The sequence below is a fragment of the Harmonia axyridis genome, chromosome X (assembly GCF_914767665.1).
Source record: "Harmonia axyridis chromosome X, icHarAxyr1.1, whole genome shotgun sequence".
Classification (NCBI taxonomy): domain Eukaryota; kingdom Metazoa; phylum Arthropoda; class Insecta; order Coleoptera; family Coccinellidae; genus Harmonia; species Harmonia axyridis.
This window is the reverse complement of record NC_059508.1, coordinates 4,404,981-4,417,722: the sequence shown is the minus strand read 5'-3', so window position 1 is coordinate 4,417,722 and position 12,742 is coordinate 4,404,981. Positions and strand designations below refer to the sequence as shown.

Sequence of the window (12,742 nt, the reverse complement as noted above, 5' to 3'; positions counted from 1 at the left end):
ATAGAATAGAATAGAATAAGTTAAGAATAATATATAGGGTGTTCCATTCAAAAAACATCAACTCTTATACGGTAATTTATTTCTATGTGTTATGAGTGAAATATAAACCGTGAAAATGATTGAAAAAACACAAAATGAATTAAATATCCAAATATATATATACACAGGGTGTTTCATGATAGGTCTTATCTTCCCCATAGCCGAGATACAGGGTGGTTTATGAATTTATCAATATTTTCAATTCCTTATAACTTTTGAACCACCCAGTATATTTGATTGATATTTGGAACGCACAATTCACTACATTAGGACAATCTATTGATCAGGACATACATCTGAATGAATGTATTCAATCAGCGGAACAAGAAAATTTCCCAATTTAATCTCAAGTTACGACTTTTTCGTGAACTTGAAGAAATTCCACTTTTGCACAAAATTTTTGGCCGAAATTTTCGATCAGTTGAATGACATGCGGGACATCAAATTCTTCTGATCTCCATTGAAAAATTTCTGCTCTTTTCGAATTTTTCCATCAACTTCCAATATTCCACTATACAGGGTATTGAATCTCAGTTTGTGAAAAGTTCCATATTTTTCTAATGCGGACCTGATTTTTTTAAATATTTCAAAGATCAACCGATGTACCTAATGAAGTAAATCATGCGTTCCAAATATCAATCAAATATACTGGGTGGTTCAAAAGTTATAAGGAATTGAAAATATTGGTAAATTCATAAACCACAGGCTATGGGGATTAGACCTTTCATATATGTATAGGTTTTTTGGACTCGTCTAGGGAATGTCTACCTCAGGTTGACATATGTACATTAACCAATAGAACACCCTGTATAAGGTATCCCTTGAAAACAATGAGTTCGAAATCTTCAAAACGGATGACATTTTTGAAATACCGACAAGTCTGTGGCTAAAAAACTGCGTTGAAAATTATAAGGTGTCCCAAATCTCTTCTCTATTTCTAAACGGTAAATAATTCATATTATATCTCATGAGTTCATATTCATATTATATCTCATGAGTATCATACCATGAATACTAAACAAAATGTAGAATTTTTCGAATATCTCGAACAGAAAACCAAGATATAGCGGAATATTCATATTTCATTCATTTTTCAGAAACGCCCTGTAACTCAAGTAAGAATCAAGATATCAGGGGTCTCTGAAGATTTTTTTTAAACTCTTATGTTTCATGAGATGCGTAAGCGTCGAATTTATATTTTCTAATGGAGGTTTTGTACACTGGTTAGATCCATTTCGATTAAATATTTCCCTAATTCATATCTTGTATAAGAGAAGCAAATAAAAAACCCAATTGAATTTTAACCCTGAAACCTATCGAATAAAAAAGAAAAGGGAACACTGTACCAATCACCATTCATAACTTGTCAAGCGAAAATTTAACAACACTCTTCAACAAAATATAGCTGAAAATTCACAATGCTCTAGAGAAAACATTCGGAAGTTTATGTACTGGAAGATCAAAAAGACCTCGTTAGAAAGCTTCAGAATGATTCACTGCTACACCTGTGGCTGAGAAAACAGATAGAGAGATAGTATTTTCTGACAATGGTCATGTATCGTTTGAGGTGAAAATATCTGATCTTAAATAACTATTATTACACCCCCCTCATTCTTGGGTGTGCACTTTTCCGAGAGCAAAAGTTTGGCCCCTCAAAACTTTACACACTGAATATTTTATAAGTTATAAAACCGCAGAACGAAATACCATGTTTACACTACGAAAGTCGAGAAATATAAGAGATTATGTTAATGTTAAACATTCAGTTCATATTTATGTGACGCTTTTGCTTCCATATTTATGGACACATAAAATATGAAGCTCTACGCGCATCATAAGAATAGAGAGACACATTTTCGATACTCTATCAAATAAATTTACATTTCCGTATCATAAAGTATAGCATATTGAATGTGATCAAACTTTGGTGGAGTGATGCAGTCAGCCTTTATTATCAAAGGAAACAGATCCTTACAAAAGTCAACAAAACAAAACATTGTCAGCATTTTACGAATTGGAGTTCCACTCGAACATCAAATTATTCAAATGTAAAAGAGGAAATGAAACATTTCACACCTCTAAAGGTGGACCGTTACTTAACAAAAATATTTAATTTCACATTATGAAATTCGTTTCGAATAATCCAATATTAAAACCTGATCTCTATTGTGAGGATATAAAAATAAATATTCGAAATGAAAATAAAAAATGTAAAAATTCATCGAAAATTGTAATTAGCAGCAGAAACGGAACTTGAGAGAATCAAATCAAGATATGATGAGCAATAAAAATACTGAATTCCTGAAAATTCCTGAATTAGAGATTCAAACGGAAACAGATTCCTCGTATCATTTTGAGAAAAAAAGTCCTATAACATGAGTAAGAAATGCTTTGTTTTCGAGATATAGGATGTTAAAGTTTGTTTTTTCCTTATAGCACTTCCCCTCTACTTTGGTCCTGTAGTTTTTTCGTATCTGCTACCGGTTTCGAAAAAAAAATCTAACAATTATCTTGTAATCCTCGTGAAAATTAAAATTATTATAATGATCCTGTACGCTGTGATGAATAAATTAGTTTTGGTACTTATTCACTGTAGTCTGTTTATAGGACCTTTTTTCCCTAAAATTATCCGAAGAATCTCCTCATTTTTCTTTGTACCTTCAATTTAGGAACACCATTCATGAGATAAGAAATCTAGAAAATTAAATTGTGTGTGTGTAAATCAAGAAAATTTCAGAAAATTGAGATGAAGAATGAAAACATTAAATGAAAAAATCATATTACAAAGTAAAAACCGTTACTATCGAAAATAAACAGAAGATTATGATAGGAAAAGTGCTGATCCATATGACATAATAAATTTTGATGCTTTCCAAGAACATAATATAGGTAATAATCCTTTATTGATCCTTTCGACATTACAAAAAAGAATGTATGGGACAAGTCATATATAAGGAAGTACAATATAATAAGCTACTTTTAAAAGAAAAATGAACACAAACATATAATACAATCTTATAACAAAATAAGTGAACAAAGATTATAATTTGAAATGACCATCTGCTATTTATTCCCAATACTGTAATCAGCTCTTTCAATTGATATACGTTTTATAGTATTTATTGAATTCGAACTCATTCAAAATCATAATTTCATCAGGTAGATTAATGAAAATTTTAATGCCCTTATAACATGTGGAAAATTCAAATTTTGGCTTGTATTGAGATTTCCGAGAACAAAATAAGTGTTTCGAAAAAAATTCCTTTGTGCTTTACCCTCCGAAAGGGCCTTGAACTATTCGTTGATCCTTGTAATTGTACAAACAAGACTGCGTTCTGAATTCATTATGATCTGATATAAAACTGAATGAAAGCATTCGAAACGAAGAATATAAAAACATAGTAAAAGAAAAGTGAGTGAAGAGAATAGACAATTGTTTATGATAGTGTTGATCAGGGCAACCTCATGAATTTTACTATTTTTCGATCCAGGGTAATTGATTTCAGTAAGATATAGTATGTTCTTCTTGAGATTTCCGAGAACAAAACAAATGTTTTCGAACAAAAATCCTTTGTCCTATCCATCCCTCCAAAAAAAAAGAGGTCAATTCCTCCTGAAGGGCTATAAACGATTCGTTCAGTTTTAAATCTTGTGTACAAACAAGACTTGCTTCTGAACTTATTATGATACTATTATGGTGTAAACAACAAACAAGGGGATGAACTCACGGACCTTAGCCAGGAGCTATTACTTTCTACCCTTCCTTCTATTTCTATCGATTTCTTCTCCTCCTGAATATTGGCTGCTGTTGAACAGAATCGTCCCTGCAGACTATGAATATTTGCAAGAACAAATTGATAATTATCCAACTACAATAGATGAGAGTGTTCATTATTCGTTTTTGAATAAACAAGTATTTTATCTATCAATATCTCCAGGATTCATTTATTTCCATTTCTGGGATATCGAAAAATTTTTAGGTGTAAATGTGTAGTTTTTTGTATCTTGGCATTTTTTCCGTTCTCCGGAAGGTATTCTGCAGTTCAGAACTTATGGTATTGGATAACTGATTTTGTCAATGATCTTCATATATACTCACAATTTTAGTGAAATTTGACGTATATGTTTCGATCACCAATTCTTCATATGTGAGTAAAAACATTTAAGACTTTTTCTCTGCTCCGAATTCTAAAACTACAGACATTTGGTCATGATGATATCCCACGAAGATTTAATCCTATAAAAAACGGTGACCTATCTGAATCTTTTAACTATTATAATATTAAACTGTTTTCTCTACGTGAAAGAAAAGATGAAACAGGTATATAGCTAATGAACATTTGTTGGATGCCTTGACCTTTAGAGATTATAGTTAATGCTCATTGATGGGAAACTGAACAGCCAAGTTACTATAGAAATCGATATCGTGGAAGGAAATGAAATAAAATGATTTTCTTATTCTCAATTGTTTTGTAAGCTTGTTCGCTATTTAGAATTTACCACTTAATTCTCTAAATGGCAAAATCATTGTAAATCTGTAAACAGAATGCGAGTATAATTATGTAAACTTGAAGGGGATGGTAGAACGAAGGCAAATACTGATCAAGCAGTTTCAGAGGTAAGGAAAAACATCCGTTGAGGTGCTCAGCATTCACGCAGAAGAAATGGAAAATCTTCAGAATATACCGGATGTTATTGAATTTATTTTTTCGAAGAAAAATTAAGAGTTGAAATCTTGTACATTTTTATTAATTGATTCGATTACGTAAATTATGAACATGCTTGCAGTTGGGCGATTAGTTCATTTTTTCAGAAATTATAGGTTATAAACTGAAATTTCCAAAAAAAAATTGATAATTTTCACGAAGCTGCCACCTCTTCTGGCCGCAAGATACGGAGTTGAAACCTCTTCTACATAAGAGCTTATTTGAAGGGTCTGTGACAATATTTCGGGAGATTTAATGATTCTTGTATAGAGATTCAAATTTTACTGATTTTTCTCAAATTTCCAGTTTCAAGTTCCATAGGAATTTCAGTTTTTTTTCAAGCGCGTTCTGCATGCTTGAACTAGAAGGGAGATAATAGTGTTGAAATATCTAAAACCCTTATTGAATAAGTATCCACAGCGGAATTTTATATTTGACATGCAATATTCAAATTAGTTTGGACAGCATATTGCCACACTCATTGTTAAATTACTTTTTTTAGGTCTCATAGCTAAAGAAAATATTTCATGTCAAAGATAAAATTCCACTATGGATATATACCTTTTTAAAAGAAATAATTAGCTATAATGAATGCTACTTAAGTCGATAAAATTATCTGCAAATTACAAGATCGTTGTTGAAACCACGTTTAGCACAATTGCATTCAAAAGCAAAACAGCTATTTCATACTAAAATAGCTATTGCTTATGAATTCTGTGGATGTTAAGGTAAAATACTGAATGAACAATCATTTGTGTCCCACTCGGTGAAGCAAAAGTAGTCCGATTACTTCGAGCCAGTTCTCGATTCATTTTCAAGGAATATCGCAGTCCGACCAGAACTTCATCAGAAAGAAAATCTGCGGTAATGAATAATTAAAAAAAAATCAGGAATTCCTGATGCAAGCGCAGAATTTCCCCTGAAATAATTTCATAAAACAAGCATGTTCCAATTATGACTGAACACCAATCTGAAAGTTATGTAGTATCCTAATGAAAGGAGAAATTTTCATTTGGGATTTTTTCTTGATTAATAATCAATTCGAAATTAAGTTGCTCTTGCAAGAACCATACTAATTATGAAACTGGGCATGTTTTTCTGTTCTCTGCAAGCATTTTTTCGAACGGAAAGGAGGAACCGTTCATAATTTCGTGTAAACAAGCTCTGAAAGCGTTGAGAACTTCGTTTCTTTGTTAGAGCTTAAGCCATCGGGGATTCTTAAAATGCTCCTAAGATGCGAGTAAACACTTACAGATATTTATCGAAAATTGCATGCACATCTCCAGAATATCATTCGAGAATACCCACTCGACCATTTCCTCTCCTATGTTTTTTCCTCTTTTGTGAATTGTTTACTGAAGGATAATTCCTGATTCGGAATATTATTCCGTTCAACGAGGGAATGCGAGATCTTGAGTTAACTACAAGATTGAGTGATACGCGTGTAAACAAATAGTAAAATGCAAAATATATAAGCTCAGTTCAACAGTATTTCCACATTGAAAAGAGAGTTTGAGTTACTTTGGTATAGTCTTCAATAAAAATCATATATCCATATTAAATAGATGACAGCAGTATTTTTATTATATTTGTCAAGAGGACTTTATTGAGAAAGATTGAGAGATATGGAATTCGAAGAACAAAACTGTATTTGATCAAAAATATTTGAACTGATGAAAGCGGCGAAATTCTGAACGTATAGAAAAGAAAGGAGTACCGCAGGGATCTATCCTGAAGACTTTTTCATTTATTGTTTATAGGTAAAAATTACATTATCAATAGTTTCCTGACGATGAATGCAAACGACACCTCCTTTGTATTTTTAAAAAGCGATAAAGAAAAATTGAAAGAAAATATAATACAAACATTGATAAGACTGAGTAAATGGTTCAAGGATAATAATTCATTATTGAATTTTGAAAACACCCAAAGGTTAAGATTTTTTACAGAGATGAAATACTCCAACAAATTTGAATTACAGCCCAAATCTGTGGTTAGTCTTCTGGGAGTTGACATCAATGCATCATTTCAATATAAAATAAGATAGCAGAAGAGAAAACTGAAGCAGAAAATGAAAATTTTTTCAATCAAAGAAACCATGTTTGTAGGGTTTTCGGGATAATGACGCCAAGTCTTGAACAAGGTTTCATTAGGATTCGAAATGTTACATATCAGATTAATGAAGTAACCACACTTTCTGGAAATTTTGTATTCGATCACTAATGAAAGTTATTGAACATTCTCTAAACCAGCGTGCAAAAGCTTCTGAATTTTTCATATTTCTACAATTCGAAAGTATCTTTTATTCCCTATTCTATAAATAAACTAATTGACAGAGAAACTGCATTTTAAATTTCGTTTGGTAAAACATAGATAGTAGCAAGCATTGAAATTTGGACAAAAAAATTAAGGGTTTACAATATTTTATAATAAATTTGATAATGTGTTTGTCCACCGCGATTATCTATACACTCCCCAACACGTATCGGCATTGATGAGATATTTTTTTCTTGAGGAATACTATCCTAAGCTACCTGTACTTCAAGTCTCAGAGCCGCCAAAGTCCGTGGGGGTTACTCTTGTAGGTAACCATACCATAACGCCTACTTTCCGATGCGCTCAACATCAAACTGAGGTTTACGTCTTTCTCCCCGACGTCGTCTTACCCTTTTCGGCCATCATGTGCACCCAAGGAGAATCGAGATTCATCAGAAAAGACGAGCTGATGCCATTCCACATTCCAATGTTGACGTTCTCTGCACCACTGTAATCGTTGCCGGCGATGCTCAACCGTCAGAGGTAACACAAGATGGGGTCGACAATGTTGCAGTCCAAAAGACCTTATCCAACGGTAAACCGTTCGGACAATTACAGGGTGGTCTTGTTCTCCTAACCACTCATCAGCCAAAGATCGAGTCTTAGACGTCGATCTTGAATTTCATTTGTGTCCCTTCGACGTCTGGCGCCTTCTGTGCTTTGATTTTGGGCATTATCAAACCACACTTGAAAACATCTCATAACAGTAGTTGGATTTCTGTTCGTACGATTAGTGATTTATCGAAAAGACAACCTCACCTCCCGTGGATCAATATTTCGGCCTCTTTCAAATTCACTTAGCTGCCGATAAATTCCGCGTACACGTGCTCTAGACATTTTAACAACTAATCATCGACTTTGGATCTCCTCGAACAGCTGGTTGTAAAAAACTACTACAATATTCAAGTGACAAAAATTGTTTACATGAAAAAACCTTCACTTTTTTTTCCAAATTCAATCATTTACTCCTTGCTATACTATCTATGTTTTACCAAAGAAAAATTAACTCTGGGTGTTGCAGTTTCTTTGTCAGTTGGTATATGAATGTAGAATCGAGAAAATGTGGTTCTCCAGTAAAAGCTGGATCAGGTCCTGCAATCCAGAAACATATTCACGAAATTTACAAGAAGCATGCTTGGTATTTCATCAATCTTTAAGCGAATGCAAACCAGAAGAATGAGACGTTCGGAAATTAACAAACATTGGTGTGGATCACAATAAACAAATGCTACTGATTAATTTTCGCTTGTAAACAGAAAGAAAATACGTGGCTAAAGCAACGGTTTGTTATAAATATGCTGACCGATTGTTTAGAGTGTATACATTTTTTAACACGATCGTAAATAGTTTCAACGCGATTTATGTCTTTATTATAAATAATCGTGGGAAATGATAAAAAATTGCTACTGTTCAGATCACGTTTTCCGCTCTCAATAGATTTAACAACATCCATTCCTCATCTGTACAGAATCATTGGCATCATTTCCGCTATACGTTTCTAGGTTGTCACAAATAACAAGCCAACGTTCTTGAGCACTCTCAAAATAAGCCCTCAAATGTTTTTCATAGAAGAATAATTCATAAAATAAAAGGAATATTTAAAAGAATACTCACACTATACCTGGACTGCCTCAGTGCGGGATACCAAGGGGTAGCTCCAGAAAAATGATTTTTCATCCAACTTACAGCACTTTCAAAAGGAACGTCTCCAATATGACCCTAGAAAATGAATATGTTGTATAAAAATTCTGGAATAAAAAATTGCTGCTAGACCCACAGGAAACTTAATTAGGTATGACTAACAGGTCAATTGAAAAGTCCCAGGTCTACCATAGTAAAACACATTTTTTTTTGGCAAAATTCAATTTTATTATTCAACATAGTTGCCTTCGAGTCCGATACAGCGATCTTCCAACCTTATCGGTACCATTTTTGTAGTACGATTTGTCTTTCGCTTCAAAATAGACCTCAGCTTCGGCGATTACTTCTCTATTGGCACTGAATTTCTTTTGAGGTCTGAGAACAGAAAAAAAGTCGCTGAGGGCCAGATCTGGCAATTCGAAGTCCAAATATTATTATTTTTTTTGCCACCAGATTGAATTTTTTGTTTATCCTTGCAAATAAAACACTACTTCGCCTGCCTCTCATAAGAACAGATTATAACTGTTAGTAATCTGTGGTATTGAAAGCTTACGAAAATATCCTATTTCATTATGTTATCAACGCACGTAAATAAAGTTACTCGAAAAACTTTACATTAACAGCAAGAGTCATTGATAAATAACTCACTTACCAATCTCTACTTCTGTTTGCTATTCTTACAAGTTTCTCGACATTTCTAATACCAGTCATTCTATTTTTTTATTCGGATTACGGGATCATAGAATAATTGTGATGTTACGACTCAGCTCATCTACTGAGGAAGCAGAAAAAATAACCAGAAAGAGAAACCTAGTGGTAATGAACATATCTGGATAGAATCTGAAAGGAAGGAACCCCGGTCATAAATTATGAATTTTTATTTTGCTGAAGTGATAGCTGTGAGAAAATATAGCAAGAATGTTTGGAAGGTCCAGCGGGATCTACTTCTGTCCCGAAAATGTTTTATTGTGGTGAGCTGAAAATGAAATCATAATGCGCGTATCTCACGGACTGGATGCAATGTCCCGGATAAATTTCTTGAAACTCGCCTTTAAATCCATGAAATATATAAATCTACAGTCTCCGTTCGCTCTACCATTCTTCCCAGCTATTTCGATGTTTCCCTTCCACTGTGTTAAACAAATCTCCAACTAAGAAACAGCGAGCTCCTGAATTATCTCACTTTTTCTATTTGCGATCTTCCCAGTTTCTACCAACATCCTGCTTTCTACAATTCATAGATCTCCAAAGGAAAAAATTGAATTATCTCAAGATAATGGAGAATTCATCACCACAAAAAATCTGTTTTGCACAGTAAAAGAATTTTTCCATCCAATAAAATAATTTTCCTTTCCCTACTCTGTTTAGAAAACATTATACGGAAAGCGGAAATATAACTTGTGTCTGTTAAAAAGTGGGTAAACAATTTTCACCATCAGATTTCCATGTTTTCACACTTTTTATCATTTGACTTAATTGGCGTTCCCTATAAAATTTGGGTAATGCACCAGCAATATCTTGAACTTCTTAGGATTCTCAATTCGTAATTTCAATTATAAAGGGTGTTTTTTTTAGAGCTATAGAACTTAAAATTGCAATGAAACAACGATGGATTATTCGATTGACATGAATTTTATTCATCCGCAAGATAATCTTGTGGCATTCCATTTTAAATATGATTTCTGGCATATGATCTGGACGTCCAATTTTCGATGACTTTTTCCAACATTTGTGGCCGTATATCGGCAATAACACGGCGAATGTTGTGTTCCAAATGGTCAAGGGTTTGTGGCTCATCCGCATAGACCAATGACTTTCCATAGCCCCACAGAAAGTAGTCTAGCGGTGTTAAATCACAAGATCTTGGAGGCCAATTCACAGGTCCAAAACGTGAAATTAGGCGGTCACCAAACGTGTCTTTCAATAAATCGATTGTGGCACGAGCTGTGTGACATGTTGCGCCGTCTTGTTGGAACCACAGCTCCTGGACATCATGGTTGTTCAATTCAGGAATAAAAAAGTAAGTAATCATGGCTCTAACCGATCACCATTGACTGTAACGTTCTGGCCATCATCGTTTTTGAAGAAGTACGGACCAATGATTCCACCAGCCCATAAAGCACACCAAACAGTCAGTTTTTCTTAATGTAACGGTGTTTCGACATACACTTGAGGATTAGCTTCACTCCAAATGCGGTAGTTTTGTTTGTTGACGTAGCCATTCAACCAGAAGTGCGCTTCATCGCTAAACAAAATTAAATGGACGTAGTGCGCGATACGTATTCCGCACAGAACCATTATTTTCGAAATAAAATTTCACTATTTGCAAGCGTTGTTCAGGGGTGAGTCTATTCATGATGAATTGCCAAACCAAACTGAGAATAAATCACTTGACAGCTGTTAAATCGGTCGCCATCTTGAACAGTAATGCCAACTCAAAGTTATATACCTCGAAAAAAAAAACACCCGTTACTAGGTAAGTAAGTATCCCACAAGTTCTTCAAATTACCTGATATTAATACGCACGAAGTAGATATTGATAAGTAAATATGTCTCAAAAAAAAGCTATAATAATATTTCACTCAATACGTCATCAGTGACGTCACAAAAGCGTTTATGTTCATTATTGAATCCTTCGTTTTCTTTTGTGAACATAGGACGATATTTTTATGCTTTTGAATATTCCGATAACTATTGAGATAAGAAATATTATAGTGGCTATCATTCATGTAAAATACACGTTTTTCATTTTAAAAGTTTTGGTTCAATGTTCAGAATGAATGGAAATGTATCATGAAGACCAATAGGTCATACCAACCGATGTTCGAAATTTCAAGGTAATACTTCGATAAATCGGAAATGTAAAATCTCGAACTGTGTTAATTTTTATCTAGAACGATTCCAAAATGTACGGTTTGTTTCCCCAGGAAAACATTGCTGATGATCAGCATCCAGCACCTCCCTGAATCTTCAGCGTTGTTGGGGAGGATGAAAGGGTTCAAAAACATACGAAAGATCAAACACGCTCTATAAATATTTTCCAAGATATACGCAGCGAGCTCTGTTGGCAATTCCAACCCAACAGAAAATCCGAATTTTCTGGTTTAGGTGTTTGTTCACGAACCATGTAACTGTAGAAACATCCGATTAATTTTAATATCGCTAAATGAGAATCATTATTTAGGTAGGAATGATTTTGGCTATCTCGGTTTTCAAACCGTTCAAATGAGGTGGATTCAAATACAAATTCGGAAATCCTGGATTGACTTCACCATTCTGCCGATTAGATATCTAAAGAGTTCAGGAGGCACATTGAATTTTGTTTGTTTAGTCAGAAGAGTAATCGATCTATATTTGTTCCATATTAGTATGTTGCTTTTTTGTTCTACCGCTTTTTGGAAAATGATTATTGAAAACGTATCTTTCGAACAAAATTATTCATCAAAAACGTTGAAGGATTTGAATTGGCTGCAATAATGTCACATTGAATATCTATGTAATGATAGAATGAGGAGTTAGTAATAGCAGTATGGCATTGCCATATTCTAAGGCTTCAACAGAAAATATTCCTCTGAAAGAATGATTAATTAGATCGATACTACTAGTACCCTTAGAGTCACGAACTAGGTTGTAAGATATGCAATCAATATTCTTGACCTGTGTTCAATTCTAAGCTGCCATAGAAATTCCATAATTGATATTTCGCAACGATACCTACTCAAATTGAAATGAGCATTTTGATTGAATTCTAACCTCAATCAGACTGCTATAGCTATAAAATTTGATGAGATAAAGTAATGTAATTTTTTCTCTCTCATTTAATTTTTTCATCACGAATTATTTCGAGGTGTTACGAACTGTTTCGTAATCCGAAGAATTTTAAGCAGTATCGCACTTGTTCGTTACTTACTGCAACGGGTTACGAACTAGTTCGTTACTTGTTTGGGAACTATGAAATTTCAATGGACTGTATACGCCCATAAACCCCTAGAAAGAAATGAGCATCTTAAATTGAATTGTAACCATAAACATATTGAACA

General features: G+C 33.7%; 1 protein-coding gene across 4 annotated transcripts in view; it reads right to left on the bottom strand.

Annotated features, from left to right (window-relative positions):
- LOC123685856 (forkhead box protein P1) overlaps positions 1–12,742 on the bottom strand; it is a 121,202-nt gene that overhangs the window by 100,329 nt on the left and 8,131 nt on the right. For all 4 annotated transcript variants that reach the window (XR_006748358.1, XM_045625713.1, XM_045625715.1 and 1 more), the window contains exon 2: positions 8,676–8,780. Coding sequence is in view for 3 of the 4 variants with exons in the window: in XM_045625713.1 (XP_045481669.1) it covers positions 8,676–8,738 (63 nt within the window). In the remaining variant the exon portion in view is untranslated. The remainder of the gene's footprint in view (positions 1–8,675; positions 8,781–12,742) is intronic.